The 25,573-nt window shown below is 42.5% G+C and overlaps 3 protein-coding genes across 3 annotated transcripts in view; 1 reads left to right on the top strand and 2 right to left on the bottom strand.

The window, feature by feature from the left end:
- Positions 1-1,110: 1,110 nt before the first annotated feature.
- LOC119657409 (katanin p80 WD40 repeat-containing subunit B1) lies at positions 1,111-17,306 on the bottom strand. The gene is made up of 10 exons (XM_038064302.1): positions 17,143-17,306; positions 16,744-16,871; positions 16,461-16,678; positions 10,089-10,569; positions 9,753-10,029; positions 9,043-9,692; positions 8,851-8,972; positions 8,695-8,787; positions 8,556-8,630; positions 1,111-2,155 (listed from the first exon to the last, which is right to left on the bottom strand). The coding sequence occupies exons 1-10, from the start codon at positions 17,174-17,176 to the stop codon at positions 1,918-1,920; spliced, it is 2,316 nt and encodes a 771-aa protein (XP_037920230.1). The 5' UTR covers positions 17,177-17,306; the 3' UTR covers positions 1,111-1,917.
- Positions 17,307-17,592: 286 nt separating this feature from the next.
- On the top strand, positions 17,593-25,152 carry LOC119656749 (proteasome subunit alpha type-7-1). The gene is made up of 3 exons (XM_038063308.1): positions 17,593-17,783; positions 17,931-18,160; positions 24,510-25,152. Exons 1-3 carry the CDS (start codon positions 17,682-17,684, stop codon positions 24,925-24,927), a joined length of 750 nt encoding a protein of 249 aa, XP_037919236.1. The 5' UTR covers positions 17,593-17,681; the 3' UTR covers positions 24,928-25,152.
- Positions 25,142-25,573, bottom strand: part of LOC119657042 — a 49,938-nt gene continuing 49,506 nt past the window's right edge. The window contains exon 15 of the mRNA XM_038063795.1: positions 25,142-25,517. Within this exon, the coding sequence (XP_037919723.1) occupies positions 25,168-25,517 (350 nt within the window). The 3' untranslated portion in view covers positions 25,142-25,167. The remainder of the gene's footprint in view (positions 25,518-25,573) is intronic.

Raw genomic sequence — 25,573 nt, 5'->3', positions numbered from 1 at the left:
AAATGTGGGAAGTGCGGGGGGTTGAAAGTGATCATTTCTTTAACGAATCCATTCTCAGAAACTACCCAACCGAAAAATCTGAAAAAAATTAGGAGGCTGCCACTGCTGGTGCCTAGGCTCCGAAATACCCTTCATATCGATACCTGTTCAAATAAAGTTAATAATAGAACTAAAAAGTTAGTAATAGTAGTATTACTATACTTTTTAGTAATTCACAGGAAACTCCCCTTAAGTTCACCCTAGAATCACGAACAATGTAGGCTACAGGATAGAGCATGATCCTGCCAAATTTGGTGAAAATCGCACTATTACTAACAAAGTTATACTAGGTCAAAGCTGTCGCTTCACTGCAAATTCAAGACTATGAATGTCAATATCACTTGAAAGTGGATATTTTCACATAATATATGCATATATTTCGTACTACGTGCTAATGGGACAAATGCACACTCAAATCTCTCTATAAAACCTTTCATACCTGAAGCGTCTAGCTTCCGGTTTCCCGACTTGTTTCACATTGTTATTGTTGTAAACTGCTTCTAAGACAAAAGTTTCCAAAGTTTTGACGGGTTGAAAAATTGGCCACTTTAGTTTTTTGACAGAAAGCTTTTTGTTTTTATTTTAAATTAACAGCAATCATATTTCCTTTTAAAAGGATAAAATAAAGGCCCACTATGAAAAAAATGTTTAAAAAAACCCAAAAATAAAAATTTTACAAGTTTTTGATTCATTTTAAATGAAAATTTTCAAAGTTTTGACCACTACTGTACGTTCACCGCTTCAATTATCATTCGAACAATTTCTCTTCAATTCGTCACTTTTGATCTTTAAATCGAGCCAAATGTTGATAAACTAGGTGATATCGAAACCCTTCTGGGTAGGATGCCGTGAGCCTGCTCCTAAAATTACAAATTCTATTTTTTCAACTACGATTTATGTTTTTATACCCGTCCATGGTCAAACCATATAATAATAAGTAATGTTTCAGAATAGGATATGAGGATCCCTGTCTTGCATTCACAATCATCTCAAATGCATTGGAGAACAATATGCGCTTATTCAAAGTATTGTCGACACTAACAAAATCTAAAGGAAAACAAAACCACAAAATAACGTAAAATGTTTCTCTTTATGAACATCAATTGCAATTAATATAAATATTTTAATATAAAAATCTATTATCTGTTATTGTTTCTGTCTTTTTAAAAATACTAAACAAGAAATACATACATTCAACGTAATAGATAAGATCTTTGATTTCTCTCGTTTAAAATATAAAGTAATGTAAACTTTTTCACAACTCATCATTCTATGAATCGAATTTTGAAGTACAAAGACCAAGAAAAGTACGAACAGAACGCATAAAGCAAATGCACATATCAAAATATAAAATGGTACATTGACATTCTAAAAAACGTCCGAATTATGATCTACTGTTTTCAATTTTCGTAAAATATTTTTCGGCTAGTAAGTCAATGTTAACGCGTTAACGAGTTTATCGTCCATTATGACTCGTATCATTGTCAAAAATGACCAAGAAATTAATTATTGTTATTTGGCGTGTATTAATAAATAACCTAAAAACTAAAATGAAATAGTAAACACACTTACGCATTACACATGTACTTGTTGAAAAGGGACGGTTACATTTGAAGACTTCTATCTACCTTAAATTAGGATTACAAACTTTTTCGTGTTAAAAACTCTATTCCTGTTTTATGATGAAATTATCCTTAAAAGAACTCCCTCATTTTAGATATTCTCTCCCATTAGTTTGGTGTTTATTGACAAGTTTCATTACTTTCTACCTATCTTCAAATGTTAGATTAGGATTACAAGTAAGGTTTCGTAATTGCTCTTTAATATATTGAATATTACTTTAGAACTTATTCCCCACAATACCTAAGCTTCTACGATTTATATACCCACAATCATGTTTTGCAGCTGTGTGAGGGTCGAACCCATTTCATGATTTTCAGGAATCATTCGAATTCGCAGTAACCACTGTTGGCATTCCACGCATTTTCGTTGACGTTCTTCCCGCGTAATATCGACACCTAGAGATCCGGCTGACCAGGGATCAATGTTTTCTTGAATTGTTGGCAAGAAATTAGATAGAATGACTCGTAGTGTATCACATGCACGATTGTAGTGACTGGAAATAGATGGGAAAAGTGTTTTTTTTTTTAATTAGTTGTTTAAATCTTTTTCTTCTCCTATAATACTTTATATTTTCACTGGTGAATTGAATGATAACGGTGAGAATGGTATGGATTTGACAACATGCAAACAAAGGCATATTCCTTCTTATTCAAAATAATCTACTGAAAATAAAAAGGCATCCAGCTGCATTTACGCATCGCCCGGTCATCAAAGAACTGAAACCCGGAACCGTTTGATACATTATTTGGGATTAGCCCTGCCGTTCTCCAGTCTTAGAGAGCTTCAAATCAGCATCACCGTTTGATACTAATTGACTAAGGCCGAAATTCCAGCTGCAGCCTTGTTCGATGCTGCTTTGATTTGCTCGAAAAACCTCTACATCGGGTCTAGCGTCGATTCAAGGTACTTAACCGTTGGTTTTGACTCGCCGATCGGCCCGGAACGCAGTGTTGGAATTCTCTTTTTAGTCGAAATTACTACATCATTTTCCCAACACAAGGCTCAAACCATAAGAAGTCATCCACCCGCCTTCTCTGGTACTCCAGCGTCCTATAGAGCAGAAACGCTGGCATATGAAATAAATTTTCTAGTGTGCCTAGTATATCTGCCCATCTTACGGAATTGAAAGCAGTTCTGGCAAGAAAGCCTTACGAGGAACATGGATATGCACCGCAGATGGTTGACGACCTCCATGACAGCATCCACTGCAGATCGCCCGACAGATCTGGGTCTCCTATGCCTTTGTTGATTTGCGTGAACCTCGCCAACCTTCCATCGACAATCAAAAGGAAGAGCAGTACATCCGGCCGATGGTGAAATATCAGTTTATATACCTTTTCCGGGATACAGTCAAGTCCTGGCAGAAGGAATTCTTTTAAGCTGCCGTTATTAGGTCCGTAACTATGCATATTTACAACAGTGTCAGTTGCAGGGCCACCGATCCCCGGAGTGTCCTGTATTACGGTTCTGCCTGTTCCAATTGCTTTGACGAATCTCTCGATATTCACTTTCCCAAATTTCCATGCGCCGGAAGAGCGGCGAGTTGTGTACGTCGCCAGATAGCGTCAACCACTTCAAACGCGATGTATTGATGATCGCTTGGTGGAGAAATCTGCCCGCCCCAAACCCAGATAGCAGCGATGCGTGATAAGTCGAAATACCAGGTAGCTTCGTCCTTGTTCCGATTCTGTTCGCTAATTAGTAGTAGACCCACTTTTACCTGCGCAACAAACTACGCTAGCAACTCGTGAACGGCTGCACTCGCATGCATGTTAATTTGTAGGATGCGTATCATCTAAGCCGTTCTTTCCAGTTCCGCCTTGAAAAACAGACACCGCCCTGAGATCGCAAAAAATGCTCCTTTTCGTGGCAATACAATATTTGAGAGATTAAACAAAGCACACAGAAACATATCATGTACTATTGAGATCGAACGAAGTCTAGAAGACTGGAACTGAATATATATATGGTTGCCATTCACCTCTTGGGGGTATAGTGCACTAATCACTCCTACGAGCCATTACTCGCGGTTATCAGAAATGCGCTTCAGGTCCTCCCAACACAAAAAAAACTCTAGCACAGAAAAGTGTACATTTGATCTTAGTGTTGAGATAACTGCATTTCCAAATTTTAGACAGGACAGAGAAAGCGGGTCTAGCGCTATTAGTGCATCGGGCAATATCTGATTCGGTGCCGCTGTCAGTAGAAACCACGCTTCCTAGATATACAAATTGATCGACGCTTTCGATGCTCTGCCCATTATTGCAGATAGGGAGAGCGCGATAGCCCGTCAGACTGAGAATCTCGGCTTTGTTGTTATCTTCAGTCTAACTCTACTTGCCTCTCTTTTCAAATCCAAAGCTATTTGGTCAAGGTCCATGACCCGGTGAGAGAGCAAACAGATGTCATCAGCGTAGTCGAGGTGTTTGAGAAAAGATGTCATCGTCTATAGAATTCCACCACGTCCTCCGGACAAGAGAGAATTTGCTATTGCGCTGGTCAGGGAAGCGGAAGATGCAGCAGATCAAAATGATTTGACAACTGTATACCGCATCACGAAAGAGCTTGCATCTGGTCGCAAATCAGGCAGCATGAAAAACGTCACTGATAACAAGAAGAAAAAATATCGGTGACAAGATGCAACCATGGCACCGCTTTGGAACTCAAAATCCACCGAGATTTTACCTCGATGCAACACGTAACATTTTGCGCCATCATATGTTGCTCTGATAAAAATTATTAGTTTTTCCGGAATGCCACTCCTGCGTAGAACACTCCAGATATGTGCCCTGTTCACGCAATTATCTTTGCAACGGCAGGAAGCACGCAGATACCCCTTCAATTGTTGCAGTCAAGACGTGTGGCCTTTTGTTTTTTTTTTTTAATCTTAACGATCATTCCCTTGTTCCCCTCTCTGGGAAAAGTCTCGGATTCCTAAGATTTGGAAGCAGCATATCTGCAGTAACTGCGATGAATAACTCTGCGGGGAGACCGTCAAGCCCAGCGGTTTTACCCCGTTTGAGTGCATTGATGGCCGAAATGATTTCTCTTCTGCTTGGAGGAACAGTCCGTATCTGCACGTTGCGGTGACTAGCCATTTCATCCAGAAGAGGGGGAATATCAATGGATGTAATACGGATAACTAACTTTGGTGAGGTGTTCTTTCCATCTCTTCAGTTGTTCATCATGGATGAGAAGTCCACTGTTCACGTCCTTCACATTTGTGACCAAATGCAAGTTTTTTCGTTATGCGGTATACAGTTGCGAAGTCAAGCATTCTCTCTTGTCGCGGTGTACATTACGCTGAACTTCTCGGGATTTCGCTCGGTACGGGAGTGCGAGCGCGTCACGCTCGGCATCCTTCGCAATTTCAACCCCTTCCGTTCATCAATCCACAGTCAGCCAAATCTTATGACGCCCTTTCGAGGCGTGGCCGACGTAGATCTGCCGTTCGATCAGCAAGATGGTTCTCCCACTGTCAAGCGAAATCTGGGTCGTACAAGCGATCGATGTTGAATTTAGGGAGTCGCAGCTCCCCAGCCCTGCACGAAGTGCCGGATGCAACACGTAAGCGAACATCAGCTGTTGATACCTTTCGAAGTCGATGTAAGTGCCTCTCTTGTTACGCACATCCAGAAGACAATTCCTAAATCTACTGTTGATCACGAAGTGGTGGACCTAACTGACCTAATGGCAGGCTCTGTGCTCGACAAATGTGCCACCAATGACGAAGCGTCCGGATAGCTGAGTGGTTAGAGCGCAAGGCTGTCGTACGGAAGGTCGCGGTTCAAATCTCACTGGTGGCAGTGGAATTTGTATCGTGATTTGACGTCGGATACCAGTCGACTCAGCTGTCAATGAGTACCTGAGTCAAATCAGGGTAATAATCTCGGGCGAGCGCAATGCTGACCACATTGCCTCCTAGTGTACCGTTACGGTCTTGAATAAAGTGCTCTAACACACTTCAAGGCCCTGATCTAACATGGATTGTTGCGCCAACGATTATTATTATTATAATGACGAAGCGGTAAGTTGCAGAATTCCACGAACCTCCCACCATTACTGCTACGGTAGCCAAGACCGTGTTTCCTAATCACATGCCCAAGTAAGTTATTGTCAGATCCCACCTTGGTTTTCAGATCATCCATCATAATCACTGTCACCTTTAGAAAGTTGAGCCCGGTTTAATTGTTCGTAGAAAGCATCCTTCTCTGCTACATCGAAAGTCTCTGTTGGTGCATATTGTGTATTGTGATACTCGTTAATGTGGAATGAAATATTGCAATTAGAAGTCTGTCAGAAACCGGCTCCTAGGCCAAAAGGGCACGCGTTGCGTTAGCCGCAGCTTCCCGACAAAGCATTCGCGTCTGTTGCCACGGTTTTCTAGAATAGAAAAACACATTCCGCAAAAGGGAGAGGAGTACTCTCCAGAGTCCTCACCATTTGACTTCACTTAGGTTCAGAATGTCCAGTTTATATCACTGGCATTCCCACTCAAATAAGAGAAAGCAAGCATTCTGAGAACCCTTGCTACCGTTGTTGAGGAGTTTGCGCACATTCTAGAAACCAATCATAGTCCGTTTTCGGTAGTCAAAGGTCGTTGCCGTGAGGTCAGTCCTTTCCCGACGTTTCGGCAGCAATGAAGTTTCAAAATTTGCAGGTTGCTAGCCCACAAATTCCTATCTCTTTTAGTCACCTCCGACGACAAGAAGGCTTTGACTGTATTCCAATTTTTTAGTAAAACAAAAAGGAAGAGATCCATTCTACATAGTATAGTCATAAGTTCTCTCAGTCAAACAAATCTTTATTTCTGACGAAGTAATAAACCAAATCAATCGAAAAGTACACCATTAGAAAAGGCAGCTTTCAAAGTAAAAATTATTCAAAGCGGCCGTCGCTAACAGCTATACAGGTCCGAAGTCTGTGAGGCCAAGCATCGATCGCTTTACGCACGATATGAAGCGGCTTTTCTCTAGCTGCACGCATGGCTTTCAAACTCTCCAAATCACTGTTCGAAGTTCGATCGCAGGCAGGCTCCTCTAACTTAGCTCAAAGGCTGTAGTCCAGAGGATTCAAATCTGGGCTAGCTGAGGCCCATTCATCCGTGGTTATTAAATCAGGAACATGCGCCGCTAACCGCTTCTGAGTTACCTTGGTTTTGTGAGCGGGGACCGAGGCTTGCTGGAAGCACCACGGCTTTCCAGGGAATAGAGATTTACTCAATGGCTCCACTATATCCTATAACATCTTTTCGTACACGCTCGCATTGATTTTGATGCCGGCCTCGCAGAAATGAATATCAGTTACTCCGTGATATGAAACGTCCCAACATACCGTGACAGAAGTCGGATGGTGATGACGTTGGACTCGCGAAGCATTTTCTTTGGCTTCATAACAATTGTGAGCATGTACTCGATCATTTGTCTGTTGAATTTTTCCTCGATAGTAAAAATTTGTTCATCAGAAAATATAATTTTGTGATATTTTTTACCGGGGAATCGTTGCAGAAGAGCAGCACACCGAGTTCGCCATATTTCCTTCAGTTTTGGCGATAACATATGGCTAGCGCATCGCCGGTACGCACCGAGACAGAGATCTTCGCGTAAAATACGACTCATACTTCGAGTTGAAACGCCCATTTCCGCCGACATTCGTTTCTAATTGCGGAGAGGATTGCGACGAACCACTCCCGCACAGCATGCACGACATTCGGGCGACGTACGGAGCGCGGGCGCTCCTCTCGCGGCCTGTCAACCACATCAGCTATTTCACGGTATCGAGTTTTTATACTAAGAACGAATCGTTCCTTTACCGGCAGCTTTTTTTAACAAATTATGAATCTTTTTCGGCGCATTCCCACATTGGTGCATTGCAATAATCGCGATTCTTTTTTCAGAGTTGCCGAACTTCATCGAGAATTTCGTTCACGTACTACTGACTTTCGGAACCTGAAAGTCTGATGGATGTGGGGTATGGTTAGCGTACTCTCCGCATGCAGTGTTACCAGTTTCGGCGGCCTAATATTTCTCGTTATACGCATCGACTGACAGAACTTTTGGCTATACTATGTAGATTCTTTGATGCTGGCAAATTCAAAATCCAAAGGAACGTACACCGTGGTCGATCCCTTTTCTGATAGTGATTGGTGATATTCTATATACTGGAGAACGTAGGAGAGATTTAATGAACCATGCTAGCTTTCTTCAAAGATCTGACGTCTAAATGTGTTGGGTTGTCTTACTTTTCGTACATAGCGTTAAGCCTGTCTCCACTAATTCATACAAAATATGGAGGTTTGGCCAAATTTTAGTTGCTGATTACGTAATTACGATCAAAATTCTAATATATGATTATAATCAAAATGTAGTTCTCTTGATTAAAATTAAAGCCTTTTTGATTTCAGATAAATATTGAAGTCGGTCCACGTACCGCAGTTGGAAAACTCTAGTTACGACATTCAGCGGACTCATGCCGCGAAACTTTGTTATTTGTGGCTTAAATTATTCAAAAAAATCGCAAAGGTTGTACGAAATGTGACTAGTATAATGTCCGAATTTGATTGATTTCCAATTAATTCTTTCCACTAAAAGAAATCTCAAAAAAGTACGTGAAAAAAAGGCTTCTAATGTAGTTTCACGGCATACGTAACAGAGCATTGAAGTACAAACTATTCTCAAGAAATTTTGCTGCATTAAGAAAGAAAGCTCGCCTGCTTCTGGGTTATGTGGTGGATCTGTAGAACAGCTTGTGTTACCACTACAAACTTTAAACCAAAATTAAGGGAAACTATGATTCAATTATAAACTTTCACAATGCAACACCATTAAATTCGAAACAAGAGCAGAATCTTAGCTAAATCATCTCAGGAAAATGATCGAAAATTGTTTACTTACAATTTATGTTGACTTTGAAGAAGCTCGTAGATTTCAGGCAGGAGAAGCAGACACATGTCCAAATTCCATGTTGATCTGAAAAAATAAAACAAATGAATTTATACATCCAAGCAGTCATCAAATAAACCCGCATGCTTACGTCTTTTCTAATATTGCTCCTAACAGGTCGACGAAAACTGATCGACCGCTGATTTTTAGTGATTGCTTTAAGGCACCCACAATATCCTGACTCCTGAAATGACGAAATTTTGTTTTAATGCTATACAACTCCCGCATTATTAGTAATCATTCATACTTTGTTGAATTTCTAATTAACTGTAGTGTCGCATAGCGATTACTTAATTCCTGATATATTTGTTCGTGATATGAACTTAACATTTGAATTTCACTTGTATCGTCCGTTGTATAGCTGATTCTCTGAAAAGGTTGGGATTGAAAATGTTAGATTTGGTGGGTCCGACGATCAGGTTGAAGTTATATGACTTACATTGGCCTTAGGTACTACCGACTCCCTGGGTGGTGCTCTTAAATCTAGTGCTGTTTTCGATCTTGTTGGTGGTTTTGTGATAATTTGTACAGTGATGTTACGATCCTTCTGGTTGTTCTCTTTATTCTGCAGGCTATCCTGTCGACGAAGCTTCGAATTTGTCTGGTTAGTTTGTCGTTTCGTCGTCGTCGTGGTCGTTGAGCTATACTCCATTTTGTGTAGATCCACCGTGCTAAGTGATGTCATATTGGACAACTTGCGTTGTGGTGGCGGTTTGTGTCCAGTTGGACTGGTGCGCCGCTGGGGCCTCACAGTAGGCCTACTCCTTGGAGGCGCCAGCTTCGCATTGGCCGTGTTACCCATTTTCGGCGCATAGTCAGGTTGTTGGGCGCTATTTACAGTGAAATCCTCTTTTTCAGCTTCGTCATAATTTGATATTATGTGTGTACTGTTGTCTAATGGATAGTAGTCCAGATCATTTGTAAAGCTGTTCGCATGTTTATCAAATCGATAGAGATCTGGTTCCCCAGGCATTTTCAATGAACTGGGACCTTCCAGTACTGTATCTTTCGGATAGATGTTAGCATTCATGTAATAAGGGTCGACTTTGCTTGTACCAAGATAGGAAAATGACATTCCGTTATTTCCCTCTGGAATAGAAAATTTCACACTGATAACCACATTTAGTATTTGCAGGAAAGAAGGCATACTTGGATATTCCAAAGGTTCGTCTACCATTTCGATGCTTAGGCTAGGCGATGACAGTCCTCCTTCAATGCTCGATCCGCTTTCTACAATTTCATCGTGGGGTTTCAAGGTACTGTTTGTGCCTATGGAAAGGCGAATTTTTTGACTGCCCCTCGAGAAACTTTTCCGTGAGCTTTGGTTGTGACTGAATGGTGTATTTGATGGGTTATAGAAAGGAAACACCCGATCGATGCTCAATGCATTAATCGAAACGTTTTCTTTCTCATATGATCCGCATATCTGCAATTCAATAATTATCGTAAAAAAAGTTTTCTATGTTGAAGTCTCACAAAACAAACCAATTTCCTTTTGCATATTTTCATATCTCCTAGATTAGTCCATGTTGATTCGACATGATCGAATTCTCTGTCTGGTTCCCAGCCGATGACAGATATTCCGGCCGCCGTTCCAACGAAAAGGCACTCGCCATTATCACTAAACATAATGCACTTCACACTATGACCATTTGTTGAACCCATTTTATCTGTTTTCGAGATTAGTTGCATATTTTCCAAGTCGTAAAGACAAACGGTTCCATCTTGTCTGCCGGCAGCCAGAAGAAACTCGAATGGATGGAATTGAATGCACGTAACCGGGGAAGAACGTTCAGTAAATTGAGCGATCTGTTTACTTTCCCGGATATCCCATATAATAATAGAACCTTCAGCCCCGGCTGATGCAATCCATAACCCATCCGGTGAGAATTTCACCGAATTAACATACCCTACATGACCACGATATTTTTTTATGCATTTGTTTTGATTACGAACATCCCAGAGCCTGAAAAGAGGAAAAATTGAATTAGTTCAATTGTAGAGAAATAGATGAATAGGTCCTGGAATATCGTTCTTTTTAAACAAAATCTTTGAAAATTGTCTGATATGTCTAAGTTCTTTCTGTTGATATCAAGTGCTTCTCAATATAATGAAAATTTCTGTCCCTGCCGAGATCTTAAAGGTTCATGGCGAAATTGGGTTATTTTGATAATGCTGAACATCGTATTTAGAAGAAAATTTGTACAAATTCCAATAGTTTTCTAACATATCACATGTTAAAATTCCTGTATCGAAAAACCCTGCAAATATCATCCCAATTCAACATTTATGCGAAGTAGAATGTCGACCTGGGGAGTAATTTTCTCTTTGATGCGCCACGATAACACATCCCTACATAATGTCACCGTTACTCCCCATTTTTGACTAATTTGTTGTTGATTTTGTTTGTTCCGCGTGGTTCCGGCAGGTTAACGATGCAGTGCTTTATCGCACTGATTCGGGCTACGATGATTCCCGACAGGAAACAGAATGGCAGGCTGTTGCCTGTGATGCCAACGTTTTCGATAAGTTTATGATATGTTCCCTAGAAATTTTTATCTTAGAAGATGCAGGACAGGAAAGAATGTTTGAATCTCCTTATTTTACAGCCGTAAAAGGCAAAAGAAAAGGTAAAAGAAAGATACAACAAAGGCATGAGGTATGTGACTCTGGTGTGTGGTTCTATTAGTGAAAAAATTGAGACAGCGGGCAAACGCTCATGTAAACAGAAAAGCAAAAAAAAGGAAAACGGAAGGGTTAGGTGAGATATAAAAGATGAGAAGAAGAGCGAAGCTAGAGTCTGATTCCAGCCTCTTTTATAAAGCTGGTCAGGTCTATTCAGAGCGATCTATCATCCGTCGTGAGGAAATCAAATAGAGAGTTGTAAAGCTTAATCCAACCGAGGCCGGTTCTATACCGAGAGAATTTTTTGCATTGAAAGATAATGTGATCACTCGTCTCGTCTACACCGCAACTATCACAGACTGGCGAGGAAGCCACGCCGATCCTGGCCAGGAGGGCTTTACAAAAGGAAAAGTTTGAGACTATTCTGTTTCAAGTCTTGACGTCACCCGCGCTGAGTGGCATGTCCTGAAACCAGGGCTTGATGGAAATGTAAGGGAAGACACGAGAGAAAAACTTATCTTTATCTAAGGAAATGAGTTTGAAAGTCTCATACCATTCAGAACGAATAGTGTTACGTATTAGTTGCTAGACGTCAGAAAAAGCATAAGGAAGGGGAGTCAGGATGCCAGTCGTTCTTGTTTGTTTGGCAGCATTATCCGCCATTTTGTTGTATGAATGATTAACCGCTATGCCCAGGAACCCAGAGGGTGAGAGCTTTTTTCAGACGATCTTTCCTCGTTTCATTGTGGGTTCGAGCAGCCAGGTAATTGATTAGTGTTTTGTTAATTAGGGCTTTAGTGGCTTGAAGGGAGTCCGTGATGATTAGGATTTTCTTTTGCTTAGCCGTACCTGATAGCTTGATTGTTTGGACAATGGCTAGTAGCTCGACCGAGAAAACAAGAGATTTTGGAGCACAGAGCAGAAATGTTGCCCTTTTGAGAAACCCGCACATCCAGCGTTTACGGCGCCGAATGAGGCATCAGTAGCCGGGATCGTAGAGCCAAGAGCTTCTCATTTTTGAGCTTCGAGCTCTGTAGGGGGAGTCGTCATCCCTATAGGGGTTTAATATAGAGAAGTGCATGAACGGGACGGGAATTACATCTGCGTGTGAGTTTTCTAGGATTGAGTAAAATTTATTGAAAACAGCCGTTAGTGTGTTTGAGGTGATGTGATTGTCCCTGATGAGGACATAAAAGGAGAGGTTGAATATTTTGGCATTGAGAATCTCTTTGACTGCTAGTAAAGATCTCCTGTAAGAGGGAGGAGGTTCGCCCGCTAGCGCAAAGATAACATGTGTAACAGCTGCCGTTTGTTCTCAAGGTATTTGGGAGCGAATACTGAAGGGGGGGGCGTAGTCAAGGATTAGTCTAACAATCCCTCTAAATAGGCTGAGAGTTCTCTAGGGTGAAGTCCACAGTTGGCCCCAATTACAAAATTTATGACCCTCTGGTGCCTTCATGGGCATCTGATATGTATTTAATGTGCTCCCTGACTGTAAGAGAGGCAGAGATGATTCCCTCAGGAAGGTGATTGACATTGTTGATGTTGAGCCTGAAAACATCGAGCTGAGAGCGATTAAAAGCAATCTTGCATGACTTCTCCAGATTGACGGGAAACTTTAGGAAGTTATACTGATTTATGAAGATATCTGCCTGTAGTCGAAGAATGTTTTCTGCATAAACACCAAATTCACCTGATTTGGCTCCCTGTAACCAATACGGGGAAGGCGTTTCGGTAGCTGAGAGGAGGTAATGGACTTGGCTCTGGTAGACATACCAAATACCGAGTACGAGTACGTTTAGAGCGTTTTTTCAAGCGCTGGCATAAGTGCGTTGCAGTTAATGGGGATTACTTTGAAGGAGACAATACCGATTTTGATTAATCTTTGATAAATCTCTAGAATAGCTGGACTTTAATTGGCTGGCTTGATTGGTTTCCCATTAGATTATTGACGCTGATCAAATCGAACTAGATATGGCAAAAGAACCGACTTAAGAATACATTTTATGACAAGGGCATTTTGTGGTGATTTGGCAGATCATTTTCTCACGCTTGTCTAAACTGAACCTTATGGTGGGGTGTTCTATATTTTAAACGCTGTCGCTTGCGTGATCAATATAATGAAATTTGAATGCATTATAGCATTATATTTCAAGCCTTTGACTACTATAGGAGTACGATGATTGTTCAAAAGATAAGGGATCTGTAGACCAAAAAAGTGGGAGTGTTTCCTTAATTGGTCTGGTCCGTCACCAAGTGGGTGCAGACGCAATTCAAAATAAAACATATTTGCGCTTTTCCCAGCGTGAGCGTGGCAATTTTGGGTGTACAATTGTCTCATTTTGCTATGATATTGATAATCTATTTTATCTTGTGCATGTTTATATGTGAGAGGGGGCTTGCGTGCTGTCACTCAGTTTTTGGGCGCTGGGCCCTGTGTTTCCAGACTCGTAGGTTAGATCAATACGTTTTGTGACGACAGTTGCAAGCACAATTGTGTCGGAGCCTGTGTGAGCAGGCTGTAACAAGTTCAGAAAAAGCTAACGTTTTTATATGATTGTGGTTAGGTTATGTTGTATATTACTTGCCACTTCACGTTTTGTTATTATGTCTGCTTATATTAGTTTTTGTGACAATAAAACGTAGAGTTAAGTGATTACTTTCTATTTAAGAAGTCCATATTCAATATTTACAGCCGTTTATGGGTCACTTAACCCTACGTATTTCTTGTAATTTCAAAAAAAATATAAAGGAATATTTTGAATTTTTAGCCACATACGAATGAGAAAATGTGCATAGAAAGTTTCTCACATAAGATGAACATAAAACCTTTATACTCGGAGCGCCAGCTTCCGGTATTCCGACTTGTTTTTTTCTCTGAAGAAGGAAAGTTTACCATTAAGAATTTTTCCGAAACTGTTTATTAGGGAGATAGGTTTGTAGTTCATGGTGTTGTTCAGATCAATGTGATTTTTGGGTATTGGAATAATCTTGACTGTCCTCCATTCTTGTGTTGGTTGGAGGGCCCTATAAGCCCCATTAAGCGCACTCAGTGTAATTGTAATTTGGTTTCTTCATTTAGCCAGTTTACGTAAGAGTAAAGTATCTCATCAGTCCCTGGAGCGAACTGTCTGTTGTGCTTAGTAAGAACTTTGTTGAGATAATCCATGCTGAAGTTCGCATGGCAATAGGTGTTATAAGGGGTTGTACCTAGGGACACAGATTTTTTGCCATAGTTACCTTCTATTTCCGTGAGAAATTTCTTCTTTACCCCATGATGTAAGTTGTCTGGACTCTTCCTGAAAGTTTTGGACCATCTGATCTTTAGCCAGATCTGTTTGGTGTAGGTTTAGTTCGACATTTCTTCTGATAAGTTATCCCAAAATTTTCTTTTTGCCCTCCTGCCTTATATCTTGGGGTTCTCCTTACTTTGTATGTCACCAAGTTGATGTGCTCCTGTATTTGACCCGTGAAGTTCCTCAGGTCATCTTGGGGCTATAGGTCCTGAATCAATTCCCTAAGTTTGATGTTAGCTACTCTGAAGATATCTTTCAGGTGGGACGTTACAATGATGTTGGATTTAAGATTTAGTGTTTCTGCAATCAGTATTTCATGTTCAGTGTCAACATTGAGTTTTCTAAAGGTTATTCCGTTGCAAAAGGCGAGGACCACTCTGTCATATCCATTATCTCTCACGCTGGACACTAAACAGTATTCTGTTATAGCCTTGGAAACCGGAGAAAATTGAATGCCATAGGTTTCTTGCAGGGACACTATGTCGATGTTGTTTAAATTGTAAAATCTCGTAGCTAGGCAAGTGGCGACAACGCACTTCAGACTTTCAAATTAATGATATCGTGCTGATTAAGGATGACAACTCTCCGCCTACTGATTGGCTAATGGGCAGAGTTGTCCAGACCCATCCGGGCAGTAATGGCTTTGTCCGCCACGTCACAATCCGAGCCTCTTACGACCTTTGAATGTGGACAATTTCGAAGCATCCGCTTCCATCGAGTAAGATGTTGGCCATAACAGCGACAATGGCAACACCATTGCCCTTCATTAGTTTGGCGAACGAAGGAAACCCAGCTGGAGGTTGTGCTGGATTTGAAGTTTACTTCCTTGTATTTTTATTGGCATATTGTAAATTTATTTTCCGTGTAACCATTTCTGTTAATTCTTGAATAGAATCTAAATCAAGACGGCCAATAGGCCGTGATTCTTGGTTCGGCTGGCCTCCTTTGGCTATCCGGTCGTGTTTAGTATCCATTGACAATTTCCTTTGAGAAAGGCTCTAGTTTGGTCCAAAAAACCAAAAACAATCAAGATAAATTTTAAAAAGTTACTCTATAAGGTGTGTCTGTGTTCAGGACACTAAAAATTAATTTTCTTCAAAATACAAAAATGATGTCACTTTGTCACGGGTAGATTTGGGGACCAGGACGACTTCTTAGTTTTGGCAAATAAATGGAATAGTCTCTACTGAGTAACAGCATTAATTTCAAAATCTGTTAATTGTTTTAATGGGGAGTAATGGATCGAATCTCTAGCAGTTTACCGGCGACGGTCCAGACTGACCGAGATGAATCCAATTCAATATAGACGCTGTGTAATGAGTTTTAGTAGGCTTTGCTGCTCGACCCGAAATTTTTTAAATAATTTCTAAATTTGTCTGCTTTTCTAACGGACTAGCAGAGATCAATGTCACAGTTCCATTTCTTGCAAAGATGTTAACAATGCCAGCCTCGAATACGCCCTAAATTCAAATAATCAACCAAAAACACGCGCGTCAAACAAAAACATTGACGAGCAATTAATTTGCATTCGAAATTCAAAGACGAAACTCTCGTGGCTGCCCACAATCGGATATTCAATTCTCAATTGCCCATAAAGCGAAGTGGTATTTCCTGTTGCAACTCTTTTTGTTTGTTTGCCCCCGGCCCGGCCGCCAGAAATCTTCCGGCTCACATCTCTGTTGACTGTGCGTGTACGTGAGCGATTGTTACAGTTTTTCACTAATCAACCCAGTGAGTCATTCAACTGGAGCCGAAACTAAAACAAATGCTGAATGACGGTGTGTGGCCCAATTTTAGGAGGCTGGGTTCGTAGCGGCCGCGACCAAATGCAAAGCAGAACACCAGCCGAACGCACTCGACCGCTCTGCGGCCTGACCCATATATGGAGCACGGCCGGCCTGGGTTCTGGGTCCAGAATTCTAAAGTGTCCACTTACCTGACGGTTGTGTCGTTACTCCCCGACACCACATATTCGCCCGACGGGTTGAAATCCAGCGTCTTCACGCTTTTCATGTGCCCGTTGAGCGTTGAGCAAATGGTCTGGGCGTTCAGGTCCCAGCGTCGAATGATCCCAATGTCATCGGCCGAGTACACAAAGTCGTCGTTGTAAGCGAACCGCACGCAGTCGATCCCCCCATTGTGGCCCGTAAGGGACTAGAACATGCGAACGCAACAGTAAGCACTCAATTCCGGTGAAAATTCAATTCACAAAAAATTACCATAAAACATTTCTCCTCGCCGATTGCCCACAAGTTAACATTTCGATCTTGTCCGCCCGTCACCAGCACCCGCCCCGTCTCGCCCAGATCCAAGCACGTTACCTTTTCTGTGTGGGCTTTTATTTCATCTGCAAAACACAAAATACGCAATTTACTGGAGGTCTGGCCGTCACAATGAGCGTGTGTAAATGCCGAATTGGCGTCTTGAAACAGCCGCGGGAGAGGATGCGTTTCGCAACCGACATAAGTTACATATTTATTTGGCGTGAACGTAAATCAGCGAGCGGAGACACACGGACGAATGGGGGCCACCGAAATGCAAATTCTCCGACAGCGCGTAACCTTGCCCAGCGTTTTTACGGCAATTGCGACAAAGCGCGGCCAGTGCACGCTACTTACATATTTTCACTGTTAATTTTCTAGCTAATGCCATATCTTAATCACTATTTATCAATATCACAATTGTTTAAATCACTTTTCTTTTTCTAGTTACTACAAAATGTTCTGTTGTCAGATTCATTTGACAGATGAGTGTTTTTGACTGGCCTGGAATTGGGTCCGAGTTGGAGGAATCAAGTGCAGATGACGCACCACGATTGGGAAGGGATTCATTCTGACGCGAGCAGTGCCATCTATTGCTCTTTTTCGAATGGGGCAGAAATCCAACGTTATCTTACTTTCTCAGCGGGAATAAAGTATAAAAATTGCTAACTTAGGAATTTATTTATAGACAACAAATGAAGTGACAAGTATAGAGTTTAAATCTGCTACGATATTGGTACTATTGTACATGTCAAATGCAAAGTCAGTTACGATATTCACCGGTCGAAATTCTACGCTCTGGCAGCCCGGGTCAGTCAGAAGCTGACAAACAGATTTTGTGGTCTTTTGGAAGTTGGTTGGTTGCTTTGTGATTTTCGTTCAAATTAGAAGAGAAAATGTCTGCCAGATACGATCGTGCTGTGACAATATTCTCCCCCGACGGTCACCTGCTGCAGGTCGAGTACGCCCAGGAGGCTGTTCGCAAGGGATCGACCGCGGTAAGTGAAAAACTCGACTCATCAGTCTGTTAACCTCACAAACTTTCAATATTGTGATTGTCATTGTGGCCGGCAACTACTGATGCCTGTTATTCGAGGCTTTGTTGAATGCGTCCTGTTGCACTGATATCTGATGGCATTTTGTAGGTCGGAGTTCGCGGAGAGGATGTGGTCGTGCTGGGAGTTGAGAAGAAATCAGTGGGCAAACTGCAGGAGGAGCGCACCGTGAGGAAGATCTGTCCGCTGGACAGTCATGTTGTGATGGCTTTCGCTGGACTCACGGCCGATGCTCGGATCCTGATCAACCGCGCTCAAGTGGAGTGTCAGAGCCACAAGTTGAATGTGGAGGATCCAGTGACACTAGAGTACATCACGAGGTAAGGAAAACCCAAGGATGTGTTATGGACACATCGTTTAAGACCTAATTTTTGAGTATGATCCTTCGATTCAGAAGCCGCAAGGGATTATCTATAACTTCTGGTCCTTTTCCCTAAATGTAACTAACCGGAGGTGCCATTTCAAAACGTATTATTTGGCAGTCAGGACTGCGTTACGAATGAGTGAAAGAAGTGAGAGGTTGGGATTCATTTTTAGGTTTTTTTCCGGAAGGAGAAGGAATTCGGGGGTAAGATTTATAAGAATGATTTTCAGTAGCTGGCCCACCATCAAAGTTGTTTGATTTATGGGCGATGCTCTGAAAGAACGCAATAAGGCCTGCCTAATTGGCAGGAGGGCGATCAGACCCGAGTTTACAAGAAACTCACCTGAAATGGCTCTTGCCACGACGCCTCAGCGGAGCATATCTTGTAACATGAGAGCTTTAAGGACATAGATTCAGACAAACTCCCGGAGGATGTACTTTTGGCCCAGTTATTTGGGTTTTTTTTTTTGGAGTAGGGTAGGTAAATGTGTTTACGAAGAGGGTGTTGGACTCCCGCAACAGTACGCCGTCGGATTACTAAATAAACACCTCTCTGTCGTCAGAGAATTAGCCTGGAACCGTTTTACACATTACCTTGGGCTAGCCCTCCCACTCTCTCCGCTATGGGAGTCTTCAGGTCAGGAATTTCCTTTCACCAACGGGAGGGGAGGAAGGAAGTTGTTAGTACCATCTGATTCCTCCACCGGTCGAGTTCAATCTTCTTGACAACAGGTAGATCCCGAACATAATGCACAATACGATTGCAACTGCCAGCGCTCTTCAATGTTGAGCAATGAGCGCTTTGACAATGTTGTCTGGAGAAAGCTCCCTTGTGTGCGCATAAAGCCGTCCCACCTTTCGCAAGAGGAAAGATGTGTTTAGCGTCGTCTGCCACTCCATTGCAGAACACACAATCAGGAGATCGTGCCTTCCTAATCCTCTGCAGGTAAGACTGATAACCTCCATGCCCGCTTAAAAGTTGGGTAAGGAAGTTAAGTCCTTGAGTGTTTTACGTAGATACCTGTCGTGGAGACTTAATCCCACGGTCTTCTTAAGACACGGATTGATTTTGTGACCACAATCAGAGCCCCGCTGTGACAAGCAACAACGGTACCAGTCTATGCAAGTGCATGGCTTAGCATTCATACTGGTGGATGCAAGATATGCCTAAATCTCTACCGAACTAAGGAGTACGGAACCCGTGTTGAAACGCAACACCACGCCGAGGCCCGAAGGTCTCTTCTCGCTTGAGCATAAGCACAGCCCCCATGAAACTCCCACTAGGGGGCCTACCGCAAATAACTAAGCTGTACTCACATACAAAGGGAGTTCACCCGAAGTATGAGAGTCCAGGAGCTATCCCGGTTCTCATACCCTCAGTATACCCTCGGTAAGGTTTCGTGGCCAATTACCACTTCAGATGAGTCCCCGTGCAGGCTCGGATCTGATCGCCCTGATTAGGCCTTTGGAGCATTCGCCTACTGCATCACGGCCAGCAAACCACTTTGGCTGTGTACAGCTCCCTGTGCCACCACTATGGAGGTTCTCCTCGGCCACTTGGTTTTGGTTTGGCCGACAGGGTTGCCCCCCGTCTTCCTCACCGCCACCTCTAAGCACCTAGGTAAGGAAGTAATCAATCTCACCGTGCGTTCGATTCAACCACGGGTCCAAATTGTCGATGAGCCGTGCAGTCCATCTGCCTCTTGGCTCATTTTGCCAAGAAAGTTGCCACTCAATAAGGATGCGTTGACGTTCCTCACGGGCAATCAACTGTCTTAAGTTCTCGCCGTTACGGCAGTAAATAGCTTTGCGCTCCAGAGGTCCGGCCTTAGGATGGATCCCTGTGCTATTTCCAACGTGATTTCCATCCGCCTTTGGCCCTCTCGCGTCTCATAAAGCAGGGAGCGGTCTTTCAGATAATCCCTCAATATTCGCAAGAGATGAAATGAGTTTTCTCGCATCTACAACCCCTATAATAGCATCCACTGTGGATCTCCCTATTCTGAACCCGAATTGCGTTGGGAATAGGTCCTCGGCAGCGCGGATCGCTCCAGCGAGTCTGATGAGCTTCTCGAGGACTTTCCCGGTCGTGGCAAGCATACACAGCGGTCGTTATGCAGACGGGAGCTACGGGTCTCCTTTACCCTTGCTGATCAGCATGAGTCTGGCCAGTTTCTAGCGACAAGGAAAAATGCCCTCCTTCGTTGAACACCTCAAGCAGAAATTCTGGCCTTTAGCGGAACACCAGTTTGTGAACTTCCGCTGGGATGCCATCAGGAGCTGGCATTTTCTTATTTTTCATACCCGCACAGGATGTCTGGGGAACCATGCCCGCACAATGTGGTTCATCTGGTCGGTACTTAGTCTGCAGTCCGTGAAAAGCTTATAGCCAAGCCGGATTAAGGCGATCTACAGGGTTATTATTCCACCTTCACCTTTAATGTGGAGTATTGTAGTTGACGACCTCCTACCACGGTGACGCTGACGATATTTTAATAAATAAGAGGACACCCTATGTGATAGAATCTAATCTATCTGGTGTAGGAGGGCGAGGCCCCACATCAATCCAGCCAAGGCCACCATAGTGCCATTCACTAGGAAGCGCAAATTATATCATTTGATAGCAATTGAGCAATATTATTAATCAGGGTGGATTGATTTAAATAATTTAATTTAAATAAAATTTCGATTTTTTTTCATAAAAGTTATTTTCGGTTATTTTCAACTTGTCACAATCTCGCCAGTTGCCGGATTTTACCTAATACCAGCACTAAGTGCCAAGCATTTAGGCTCGGACGATCCTACCAACTTAAAATATAAAGGGAACGAATCGAACACATAAATCTATCCGTCAGAGCTCCCCAACACACAGTAATCTGTTCGACAAATGGTTGCCCAAGACAATTCACGTGTTTACCGTGCATTGCCTTCGACTTCCATTCATCGATCCGCTTTTGATTCGACTTTGCCCCACTCAGAGGATTGAAAGATCGATCCTTCAATTTAAGTGAAGTCAGTCCACACTCTGTCTTATAGGCAGCCGCATGCAAGGGACTCGCCTGTTCCTTGCTTTAAAAATAAGAGCGCTGCGAGTCGACTTGGCGATGATGTTGTGCCGCTACGTCAACCACGCCCCTACCTCCGATATCACGAGGCAGGTTTATCCGCTCCACGGCGGAGTTTGGATGATGCATTTAGAATTTGGATATAGTCTTCTGTATCCGTCGTTGGACGTTTTCCAGATCGGTTTTCGTCCACGACAATATTCCGAATGCATAATCCAGTGAAGGAGGGTTAGTTGCAGAAGTCTTAGGTATTTGTAGAAGTCTGTCTCGATCATAGCTTCGATGGGGAGGTCTCCAATGCTATGTCCCGCATGCGATTCGTGATTACCTTTGTGAATGGCTTGGATTCGACACTTGTCTAATCCGAATTCCATCCGAATATCACGGTTGTGCATGTCTACTCTTCGCAACAGACTTCTAAGGTGGTCGTAAATACCAGTAGCTGTCATTTAAGTATATCAAGTATGTCAGCTCAGACTTAGCCCGTAGGCTACATCTGATGCTAGAGGTTTTACCCTCTAGCATCTAGGCATGAAAGGGGGTTCAGTGTCATGGAAAACCAGAGGGAACCCAACGAATCCCTATGAAAGATCCTTCTATGTATATGAATAGGCTCTGAAGTATTAGCACCCTCAGATGTGTGGTGATATCTTCCTCAGGGAGTAATCTGCTAGACTGCAAAGGCGCTGCGGTGGCGTACAGCCATTTAAACTGAAGCTATCCATCCCTCTTTCTTTTACAACCGGGCTTGGGACAGGCGGAGTTGGACTTCCCGGGGCGGAATGCTAATTGAATAATCCGCAGTCTGTTATCATTTTTTATTTTGATAGGGGCTCCGTCCCTACTTGGCTGTTAGAAACTCCAAGTATGATTGGTGGTGATTGGTGTAATGGCTATTCTCTAGAAAATCGGTCCCTGTCCAACGCATCCCCTGCAATGCTGTTATATCAGCCCTATATTGGGACAGGGTATTGGCGAGCTGCTTGGCAGTGCCATCTTTGTACAGGGAGCGTACGTTGAGCAAAGGAACAAATGCAAAAATCGGTTTTCCGTTGTCGTTGTCGGGTTCGCCGTTGTGTTGTCAATGTAGTCTTTGGCTTCGTAACAAGTTGTTTTCGGTGTAGGGTTGTCAGTCCTCCCCACAACCCCCAACCTGGAGGTCCAGATGGTACAATTTGTCCGGTTTGTAGGCGTGGGAAACCCCTTCATCCTTCTCCATCTGCAGCTTTTCGTTAAGGAAGAGCTCCCAGCGATCACCACGTGGAAGTGGAGATAGGGCTTGGTAGGAGAGCTGTTGGCGTTGATTCAGCAGGCGTTTCCCGGGTTTTATGCTCCATCGTGGTTACCAATTCACGTTTCGCCCTGGGACCTACATATACTACTCTTTGGCGACCATTCTTTCATTATAAGTCTGAAAGATGTGGTGTCGTTGATGGATTTCTGATGACAATGCGTTCAACATGTTTTTAAATATATCACTACCTAGTAATTTCATCGTCTTGTTCACCAAGATATCGATCTTGTACTTTTCGACCTGTTCGAAAAGTGCTCTGAGAGTGTCTATTCTGAATAAGGAACATAAGTTCCAGTTGTCAAATCAATTTTTCATTTTTCAATGGAGTGGCCGTCGTCGTAAATGCGATCCCCTCTGGAGCACAACAGTTGCATGACAATAAGATTTCTGTCAGAACCTGTCAGCCAGTTGCACAGCTCCCAACATAGAGAAGGGGGTTATCGAGAATAGGTTTTGGTATCAGGGCTGCTGATGATAAATCAACGCGTATTAGGTCGGATTTCATTGTAGAGTTCTCTGTCGGCTCCAGAAAACCACTCTAAGGCACTTACTAACCTTTAATACGTTCGATGATAAGTTGATCGCACGCCAGTTGTCGAGCTGATGTTATTGGATGAGTGCACCGACCTGAGGTAGCGCCCAATTTTGGGTAGGCTCTTATCACTGACGGTGATCACATCGGTTTCTATTTTCTTCAGATTTGTGTATAGAATGTGCTGCGTAGGGCTCCAAACTTCAGTTGTGAAAGCATTCATCACAAAAAATTTGTATTTGTCACAATTTGGACTTCTTTGTTTCGTGTAAACTATAAGTTAAAATAATCTACGAAGTTAGACAATTAAGTAATGAGACTGATTTTATTGCTGCGCTTGTGGTAAACATGCAATCTTCGAGTTCTCTTCCCCTTTCCCGGCATCCTTTCCCTCTCCATTGATATATTCACCATCGCTCTAGCTTGTTTAGTTCGCCTGCTGTCGTGTTGAGTAGACGTGTGTTGGTGGTGCTCGCCACGAAAATGGAGAAATGAGCAGCGCGTCGCGATAAAATTTTGCGCCAGATTGGGCGAAACAGCTTCGAAAACGTACGCTAAAGTTGTAAAAGTGCATGGTGATAGTGCTCTTAATCGTGCCCAGGTGTTTCGATGGCTAAAGAGTTTAAGGAGGGGCGTGAAAGCGTGGAAGATGAGGTGTGGAGCGGGAGACCAGTCGAGGTGCGGACTGACGCAAATGCGCAGCGTGTGCGCGCCCTAATCCGTGAAGATCATCGTTTAGCGGTTTGAATATTGGCCTCGGAACTGGGTATTAACCGTGAAACAGCCAAACAAATTTTAACAGACGATTTCGGGATGAAAAAGTTGTTCGCGAAGATGGTTCCAAAGAATCTTTCAGATGAGCAAAATCAGCATCGAATGACCGTCACAGAAGACTGTTTGGAGCAAGTGGAAAATGATCCCACGCTGCTTGATCGATATGATATGTCACCCTGTGACTTTTTTTGTTCTCTACAACAAAATCGGTGGTCAAAGGAATCCATTTTGAGTCAATTACGGATTATAAGCAGCCGTGACAAGGGTACTCGCGGACATCCCAGTCGAAGCGTTCCAGATATGTTACGAAGAGTGCAAAACGCGTTGGAATCGCTGTATAGCTGCCCAAGGGGACTACTTTGAAGGGGATGGCAGAGTTGTATAATAATTTTTAAATATAGGGTTTTTATGGAATCAGTCTCATTACTTAATTGTATAACCTCGTAATTATTGAGTAGATAAAAGTAAAGTTTCAGGTTGAATTTTTGTTTGCTGAAGATAATCTAGTGTTCTGATTACCGCCAACATTTTCCAGACGCACTGCTACCATCTCCCAAGGAGAGAGGAAACTTATCACATACTACAATAGATGTTATATCCTGCATATAAGTAACCAAATAAAATATGCTTTCACTTTCAGGTATATTGCCGGCCTCAAACAAAAGTACACACAGAGCAACGGTAGACGTCCATTTGGCATTTCCTGTTTGATTGGTGGTTTCGATTACGATGGTACACCACATCTTTATCAAACAGAACCGTCAGGCATTTATTATGAATGGAAAGCAAATGCAACAGGTCGATCAGCTAAAACAGTTCGGGAATTCCTTGAAAAATACTACAAACCGGAAGAAGTTAAGACGGAGGATGGTGCTGTGAAACTGGCTATTAAGGCTCTCCTAGAAGTCGCTCAATCCGGACAGAAGAACTTAGAAATTGCCGTGATGAAGCGGAATCAACCACTGCAAATGTTGGATGCTGCCAAGATTGAATCGTACGTGACGATAATTGAGAAGGAGAAGGAGGAGGAGGCTGAGAAGAAGAAACAGAAAAAGTAGGGGATGCACGATAAGGTTTAAAAATAGGAATGAATTTGAAACAGTTTAGTATTTTGATGCGATTCAATTCTTTGTACAATTTTTTTGATACGCATAAATCCATATACGAAACTGACAGAAAAAATCATTTTGGATTTAATAAATTAAGTTTTCATGCTTAACTTAAACAAAATTGTTATTCTTTAAAAAGGGATGTGCGAAATGAAAATAATAATTGGGATTTTATAGAAAGTCTTTTATTTATTTATTCCTCTTACGCTCGGCTAATCTCAGATGGACACCGGTTGCTGATTTCAGAACTGGGTATCCTTGCAGACTTAATGTTTTTTTGTCCACTGCTGGTAGCAGTTCGAAATTCATGACTAGTTTAGCGATGACTAGCTTCAATTCAGTTAATGCAAACTTTTGTCCGATGCAATCCCTACCACCCGCACTGAAGGGAACATAATCGAATGAAAACCTGCGTTCCATTTGTAAGGGGTCGAATCTGTCTGGGTCGAATAGCTCCGGATGGCGATAATAATCAGGGTCGTTATGAAGTGCGTAAATATTCAGGATAAGATTGGTTCCAGCTGGGACGTTTACATCGCCTTCGAATTGTATTCAATATGAAAAAGAGAAAATATAAGGTTATGCAATTAGAGAT

The sequence above is a fragment of the Hermetia illucens genome, chromosome 5 (genome assembly GCF_905115235.1).
Source record: "Hermetia illucens chromosome 5, iHerIll2.2.curated.20191125, whole genome shotgun sequence".
Taxonomy (NCBI): Eukaryota; Metazoa; Arthropoda; class Insecta; order Diptera; family Stratiomyidae; genus Hermetia; species Hermetia illucens.
The sequence above is the reverse complement of the archived record's forward strand: the minus strand, read 5'-3'. Positions and strand labels throughout refer to the sequence as shown.